Below are 8,443 nucleotides of genomic sequence, written 5' to 3'. Positions count from 1 at the left end.
TCCAAACCCCTACTTAAAAAGTACTATAGAAAAATTTAACGGAATGGGTTTGTAATGCAAATTTACACAAGCAAATGCTAATTCTCACAGGCGTGACAGCAGAAACTAGCACACAGTAAATCATAGCGTACAACGCATGTCCTTTACGCATTTTACATCACTGTCACCCATCCGTCAGAGGGTCACAGTGAGATATAGAAGGGCACACACTTACATGCACATACAATGGAACGTCGTTCTAATTAATTTTTTAATGCATATTTTATGAGGGAAACGGAGTAAATTTGGTTTTTGGTGTGTTGGTATTATTATTAATCAGAAAAAAATGCATTTTTTAAAAGCTGGTGTCAGGAAGAGCCCTGATCACTGTTCAGTGTGAGCTTGTTTAAACCAATAAACGGAAGGCGTTGCCATAGAAACGCCGTGACTCCCAGTTTGCACAAAGACAAAAAGCCCAAATGCGCAAAGCCACGAAGACGACGGGACCTCAAACTGCAAACATTACACAGAAATATTCTTTTCGTTAACAGATAAACTAAATGTATATATATCTTGCGAGTATAATGGACCGAGAACAAGATCTGTAATCAAATTAACAAAACATTTTCTGATGAAAAGTTCATACATTATACATTTGCAAATAGTGCACGTTTGGAATGTTGGGATGGCTAAACTGATGAAGCGTCGATCACATTTGTCAAAATTATTTCTTTTAATGAATTTTATGGCATTACAGGTAAATGCTATCCAGACCGGTAAGTACCCTAGAGATCCAGTTAGTTTCACTGCAAGTTATTAATTTTGTTTTAAAATACAACTCTCTGAGTTATTTAACGTTTTATGACGACACGTTTTTAAAATGATGTGCCTAAAGATATTATGCTAGTAAAAAGCACACAGCAGTTAACTAAAGTAATTAACATATCAACTTATTTAAAATATGTAAATTAATCTACTCTTAATGGTATTTTCAGAGTTAACTAACTTTATTTGCATGAAACGGGTGGTATGTAAAATGTTTTACTTAAATATGCTACACGTACATTAGTGCAAGTCAAACTTTATGGGCAAAGATCTCATTTCTCTCCAAAGCTCAAAGCTGTTACAAATTTTTAATCTAAGTATTTTTCAAAGCACAGATAAATATATGTCACTTATATTTTGAGAAACGGTTTTGTCACAAACACGTTTTTTTAAGTATTCCAAGAAATCATTAAAAGGGGATCCGTTCCTTCACCCCTGGAAACTGAGCTAATAAATCCTGAGGAGGTCATAAATCTCTCTGCTACTTCTGGCTTACAGCCAAGGTGGGGCATGCAGACGGGAGATATTCTTGAATTAAAATATCTTCTGTCAAGAAAAGTTGCCCTACAATCTAACATTTGTAACTGCATAATTGCTACAAACTTTAGCTGGCAAATTTTGCATTGCACTTTGCTTTTGTAATCACACATAACAACCAAGTCTGCCACATCAAACAAAAGGTATATTGACAATATGACTGCACTCCACATGAATTTAGTTTATAAGAAAAGAAACCTAATAGCAAGTAAAACTGTCTAGCTCTTAAGTAAAAAGATTCGGTTTAAATGGGTTCTTATTTCAAATTTTAACTTGACTGATTGTTTTAAAAACGGACTTTGGCAGCATTGTTGAAGATGACATCATGAAAAATCATACGTTTAAATGTTGCGTCTAATGGAATTTGTGGAGTTCATTTGGTAATATATCCTTATAGTTAATCTTGTGGAGCTCTGCGACCAGACCATCCAAGGAGACGGGATCATTGTCAATTCTCATCAGGATTCCCGGAAGTACTACTTTGTCACCGTGGGGACAGACTGCCACCTCACCATGCAGGCAGCGTCTGACAGAGACAGGGTGCAGTTCCACTTCCGTTTCTTCCTAGTCTACAGTCTGCTACGGGTTTCTGCATTCAACCAGCACCACCTCAGCCCTACAACTCTGCTTCCGGAGGCCTCCAAAAGCATCTCTTTTCCGGGTCATGCAAGACCTGGGTATCACAGTGATCTAACTGCTATGGAAGTGAATGGGGACCCCTGTCATGCTGGATCTTACGTCCAATTCTATGATGGAAAACACAAGGGTTCCCCACCAATTGGACCACCGTTATGTGGAAAGAGTTTGCCCAGTCCTGTCATCTCCACTGGGAACTATCTGACCCTGAGACTGGTGACCAGGGGAACTCAGCCAAGAGTAGACTTTGTGGGGGATTTCACATCCATTAGATTAGGTAAGAGATGGCTTTCGTAACAACTAAGGAGTCATTTGCATATTGGAAGTTATTAATACATCGTAGTCCTAATGTATGACTCATCAGGTTGGCTAGAATGGACGATCTTCATAATTATGTTTAGATATGTATCGAAATCATGCAACAAACCTTCATGGGACAGTATGCTTATATAATAACTTTTTTGAAGATGATGATGATTTAATGGGGGTGTAATATGTTTAAGAAAAAAAAATGTAGAAAAGTTATTATATAATCTGTGTATATTTGCAAAAGTTATCAAAGCAAGAAACACATTGTTATATTATTACTTAATAATAATAATAATTATTATTATGTTTGGCTAGTCATTTTTATCATCTTCCTATGGAAGAGCTACATAATTAGAGTTAATAAAGCAATATGAATTCACTCAAACTGCAAGATTTTTAAGAATTTTCATGGAATTGACATGTATCCATGCAGGCGTCATACAACCACTTAAAATGTATGGGATTGTAGGATGATATTTACAGATATTTTTGTTCTTTGACTGAAGGCATTTTAAGAGTATGTGATGTCTTCTTTGAAAGGTCAAGAATTATTCGCTCAAACTAGAGAGTCAGAAGTAACATCTTCTCCATCCACTAATCGTCCTTTGATGCCACCTGCCAACCAAAGCTGTGGGACACCAGACACAAGTCTTGAGCCAGACTCAGTCACAGGTAAGTCTTCATTGTCTGGTGGTCCCCAATCTCTTACTGACATTTAGAAATACTTTTATTACATTTTATTATTTTACATTATTTTAAATCCTACTTGAGTCACCAGAGTAAAGAACACTTTAGATCAAAGTTTATAATCAGGGATTGACATAACTGGTACGCAAGTACGGATTCACCTTTAAAAGCGATACGTGCGGCAATCGATTAATGTAACAGCGCAAATACGTACGTATTTTATATGCAGTGACAAGAAATTATCGTGCATTTTAACCTATATATGCTAATCCGTACTTCATTTGCGATATAGAGGTTAAAATGCATGGTAATTTCTTGCCACTGCACGTAAAATACGTACGTATTTGCGCTATTACATTCATCAATTGCCGCACGTATCGCTTTTAAAGGTGAATGCATATTTGGGTGCCCGTTATGTAAATCAGTATTTATAATCAGCAGACAAATGTGGAAAAACACTGAAGTTATAAATCTTTTTTTATGTTTTGAAAATAGCGGTATTAGATAGAATAATACGTTCCCTTCGTGCTTAATTTACAAACCTGAGGGAACTATTCCCATAATAATGGACTACAGAATATACTATACACTGTACACTTCAATGCACAATACATTCAGCAAGAAAAATACAAATTAAATCCATAGATTACATATAATATTGCACCAAAGAGTAAGGTGTGTGCAGGGCAAAGGAACAATTATTGCAGTGGTGTCCATAATGAGAAGGATTGATATACCTTTCCTCCATAGCGTCTGGGGTGGGCTCCAGCCTGCCCCCCAGCACAGGAGAAGCAGGTACAGAAAATGGATGGAAGCTCAATAAAAAGAAATTATATTATAAAGTTATATTGGAAAATGTGGCTTGTGTTCGTGATATCAATCCATAATAATAATTTTTTGTTAATGTATTTACAATATATTAATGGATGACTGGTGCTCTTACCTTGCACTCCATGGGAGAGAAGCCTAGAGTCAGGCCTGTACCTACCTTTGAGGACACTGAGGTCAAGTCCACTGTATTTTTCCTGCAACTCCAATAGCAACGATGCATTGCAGGGCACAGCTGGGAAGGGCTAACACTTTTGACCTCAGTATTTAAAAAATCCTGGGTATGGCCCTACCTAGAGGGTCCTATAGAAGCTGGAGGTGAAATCCGCAAACAGGATCGTGATGTACGTCCCAGGTTTATCCAGGTTTTGAAGACCCAGTTCCCATGTTCACTGCATCATCTACTGATCTGTTGGCTTCAAGTTGAAGGGGATGGAGAAAGACATCAGTCATAGATCTGAGATACGTAGAAAGAGACCCTTGGTCATCATTGAGGCCTGTGCTCGTCAAGGTCTTAGGAACAGAGATGATAGTGGAGGACTTGAAGAAGACAAGAATAACACTCAGATCTAGAGACTGATGGAAGATCTCCGTAAGATCTCCGAGAGAGTTCATCTGTACGGCGTTTCAGGGAGGCAGGAAAGATTCCACCAGAGCCAGGGTCTTTCCTGATGTTTTGTTTTCTGAAGAGGTGATTAATCTCCTTTTCAGAGATGGTCAGCAATGGGGGGCTTAAGGGCTCAGTGGCAGCATCAGTCTGCTAACCAGGGGATTTAAATTTGATCAGGGGGACTGAGTCCTAACCCACCCGCATGCTGCCCCACATTGATATTGGTCTGTTCGTAATAATTAGTTATTTTAAAAAGAAAACAATGAAGTCATGGGGTCCCAAATGCCAGGGTCAGTAAACGTATCTATAAGAGAAACATGGAGGTTGTATGTAGAATGACACAATAGCATTCTCATTCCACATACATTAGACAATGCTGGGTAAAATATTTACCACCCAAAGAGCAGTTTTCGATTTAACATACTTCTCCGAAGTATGTATCATAATCACATTATGATCCTAAGACTGTGCCTGCTTTTGATTCACAGATTCCAAGACTGATGTTCTGTGGCTCATCCTGTACATAACTCTGGGACTGCTGGTCGGTACGCTTGTGATGTGCTGGTGCTGCTGGTCTCCCGGCTGGTTCCTGTGGAGGGTGAGCATCTGCCGCTTCCTGCCCTGCTGTAACTCCACCTGCGCCTCCTTCCACCTGTGCGACTCTCGGAAGGAGTTCCGCCTGGCCAAGGTGACCCCTCAAGGACCCACCGGCGCTGCCACCTTTTAGCTATGCAGTGTCGTGACTGGAAATTCTCCCATATTAGACTAACAGAACCATATGTAACTGTTTTCCCATTTGAATCATACACCACATCTTTGGTGAAACTGTTTTTTGAAAGTTTTGTTGTAAGATACTGCCAAATTGTTATTAACAGTATTATTTTGTAATAAAACATGTCCTTCCGGTTTATCTTGCTAGCATATTCTGAGTTTGATGACCTCATAATGACCTCAGGAACACTCTGCAACTTCAGCTAGTCAACCTTCATCCATATCTGCAAACAACATTTATATGTGCTTCAGTTAATGGTCATGGTAAACTTTGGAAAATTCAAGTATCACGGGTCCATTGCATTTTCAGCCAGTTATGATCATTCAGTTGGAATAGTGCCTCAATAATTAACTAACTGAAATATGTGGGTTTTTTTTTAATGGAAGAACTTGTTTCACGATTGATATGGGACATTAAATAAAGGGGAGACTGAGAACTTTATAATACAAAATAATATTCTGTAATCATATTTTCTTAAGTAAAAACAATCAGAATTTATTTATGACAGTGCTTGGTATGCAGCATCATATAGTAGATGGACTTTTGAGGAAAATGTTTTGAGGAGTTTACAGGAATAGCTAAAAATACAGATATCTATCCTAGAACAACCAATCGTATTTCACAAAATATGTATAATGATAGACTTTTCTGCGCTGAGTTCCAGTTGTTTTCCCCCTTAGATTTTGGCAGTGACCTGAAACTGAACAGGATGCAGCCTATGCACTGAAGGTCCCCTAAAGCAGTGTTTCCCAACCCGGTCCTCAGGGACCACCAGAAAGTCCATGTTTTTTCTCCTGCACGAAGGGAGCAAAAATGTGGACTATCTGGCGGAGAGCTGGGAGGGAGCAAAAACTTGGTATATAGCACTATTCCTTATATGGTGAGTCAAAATTCATCACGAGGCCTCATCATCAAGAACAGAATGATAGATGGACAAAAGCAGAATCTATTACACCGAGTGGGAAAAAACATAATTCAAGACGGATGTTTGTTTTAGATAAAACGATTAAAAACACCCCTGTGGTTGGTGAATGTTATTTATAAAGCAAATGAAGGGGGAGCAGAGAGAATTAGAAAGAGAAGTGAAGTAAATATGCCCAGTATTGGAGTTTAAACGTCATGTGAAAGGTAAAGTCTGAGATGATTCCATTAAAAATGAACAACGTGACAGTCTGGGAGTTGGGATTTCAGAGTGGGACTTGCTCGTGACTACAGCTTGGGGGGGGCACTGCCCAAGTGGCATTTGGTTTTGGCATTCCTCAACCTTCTATTGGACAGAAATGTCTGCAAAAGGCCAAATGAAACTTCATGAACCATTTGCTGTATTTTTTGACCCCACTAGATGGTGCTCTTGGTCATCATCATCATCTGCACAAAGCAAAGACACATTAAGGTTATCAAACCAGACACCCTCCACTCCTTGGCAGCATCATTCTGTCCATAAGTCTTGCAGAGTCCAACATGAGAATGAGTCTGACCTACTGCTGGCACTGAGGACCAATCTCTCACTCCAGTTATACAGGGACCTATTGACGCATAACAATGAACCCTGCACCCCACACTCCTGGAGCATCCCCTTTCCAAAAAACACATATAGACTGTTGGTCAAACTCCCACCCTGCAGTATCCTTGTGAGTGTAAAGACCTGGCCCAGTGTTCTGTGACCTGGACAGAACTGAATTGAATCAAATTGAATAAGTGAATGAATGAAAGCAAAGAATACTACAGTAAATGATATGTAGGGATTATTTCCACTAAGATCCACGGAGGCAGTGGAAGAAGAAGGAAACGTACTCACCAAATGAGTGTGTGCATGTGATATGCAATGGACCAGAATCCTATCAGGACGCCAGCCTGCCTTGCGTCCTATTTTCAGATGAAGGTGATAGTTGGAAGTAAGTGAAAGAATTTTTTATTTTACTTTCAATCTTTCATTACCTAATCTCCTCTTGTCTCTTGCCCTTCTGCACTCTTCCATTAGGCAAACGACACACTTTAACTCTTTTCCCTCCGTTGGTTCAGATTTGATTACTGACACTGTCCACTGTTTGTAGTTATAATACCACAATCAGTCCATATGTGTTGAGCTTTTATCATTTGGGTTCCGTGCTGCAGTGTGTATAGTAAGCCACAGTGTGAGTAACTTCCATCCATCCATCCATTTTCCAAACCACTTATCCTATTGGGTCGCGGGGGGTCCGGAGCCTATCCCGGAAGCAATGGGCACGAGGCAGGGAACAACCCAGGATGGGGGGCCAGCCCATCGCAGGGCACATTCACACACCATTCACCCACACATACACACCTACGGGCAATTTAGCAACTCCAATTAGCCTCAGCATGTTTTTGGGCTGTGGGGGGGAAACCGGAGTACCCGGAGGAAACCCCACAACGACATGGGGAGAACATGCAAACTCCACACACATGTAATCCAGGCGGAGACTCGAACCCGGGTCCCAGAGGTGTAAGGCAACAGTGCTAATCACTGCACCACCATGCCGCTCCTGTGTGAGTAACTTGGTGTCTCTAAATTGCTTGTATGTGTGAGTGTGTGCATGTGATATGCAATGGACCAGAATCCCATCAGGACGCCAGCCTGCCTTGTGTCCTATTTTCGGATGAAATGATAATTGCGTGTGAAGCTCAGAGCATACAAATTGACTATGCAGGTTTGTTGTAAGGACTGGAGATGTTTAAATCATTATTGTGGTATACATTAAGTACCTTTCTGATAATTTTAAATTCCGTTAATCAGATGCTCAGTTTTTTATTTAGCTCCCTAAAGGATTTTATGCAAATTTCCAGCAGAGTGACGAAAGACAACAGGAATGTTTATTAGTGGATGGTTGCTGTCGTCGTAGTGGGGGTTTAGTATGGTGCCAACAGATATGTATGTATCACATCCAAAGTGTTCCACCACATTTGTATGGGACAAAAATATATTGTGATGGTGGTATTTAAGATTCTCTATTGTTCCCAACTGCTGCCTATTCTATACATTTCAAATAGATTTGGTGGCCAGTCCTGTCTCAGTAGGGTGAAACTTGAGAATGTTAGTCCTGCATACTACAGAAAAAAATGTTTGCCGATGAAGTGCCTGTTGCTCATCTCCTGGTGTAGCATTTTTGTATCTTCTCCATGTCACCTTCCAATGTAGCCACAGACACCAATGCTAGATCATTTGGTATTATCTTGCACTTAAAATATAGTGCAGTTTAGTAGAGAAGATGGTCAGTGATAACTTCTTCACCAGGCAGTAC

The 8,443-nt window shown here is 39.9% G+C and overlaps 1 protein-coding gene across 2 annotated transcripts; it reads left to right on the top strand.

Moving 5' to 3' along the window:
• Positions 1-433: 433 nt before the first annotated feature.
• Positions 434-5,321, top strand: ldlrad2 (low density lipoprotein receptor class A domain containing 2). 2 transcript variants are annotated; one of them, XM_049023836.1, is made up of 5 exons: positions 434-755; positions 1,739-2,254; positions 2,827-2,958; positions 3,724-3,768; positions 4,900-5,321. In XM_049023836.1, exons 1-5 carry the CDS (start codon positions 611-613, stop codon positions 5,136-5,138), a joined length of 1,077 nt encoding a protein of 358 aa, XP_048879793.1. In that variant the 5' UTR covers positions 434-610; the 3' UTR covers positions 5,139-5,321. The 2 variants fall into 2 exon arrangements, with proteins under 2 accessions (XP_048879793.1, XP_048879794.1); XM_049023837.1 differs by lacking the exon at positions 3,724-3,768.
• Positions 5,322-8,443: the final 3,122 nt, after the last annotated feature.

The sequence above is a fragment of the Brienomyrus brachyistius genome, chromosome 8 (assembly GCF_023856365.1).
Source record: "Brienomyrus brachyistius isolate T26 chromosome 8, BBRACH_0.4, whole genome shotgun sequence".
Lineage (NCBI taxonomy): Eukaryota > Metazoa > Chordata > Actinopteri > Osteoglossiformes > Mormyridae > Brienomyrus > Brienomyrus brachyistius.
Note: the sequence above shows the minus strand (reverse complement) of the source record. Positions and strands in the feature narration are given on the sequence as shown.

What these genes read in the sequence shown, in the direction of transcription:
- ldlrad2 (XM_049023836.1), top strand. Translation starts at nt 611, where the DNA reads ATGAAAAGTTCATACATTATACATTTGCAAATAGTGCACGTTTGGAAT. An exon ending in TTTCACATCCATTAGATTAG is followed by an intron (nt 2,255 to 2,826) that starts GTAAGAGATGGC and finishes CTTCTTTGAAAG; the next exon opens with GTCAAGAATTATTCGCTCAA. An exon ending in TGAGCCAGACTCAGTCACAG is followed by an intron (nt 2,959 to 3,723) that starts GTAAGTCTTCAT and finishes TTTCCTCCATAG; the next exon opens with CGTCTGGGGTGGGCTCCAGC.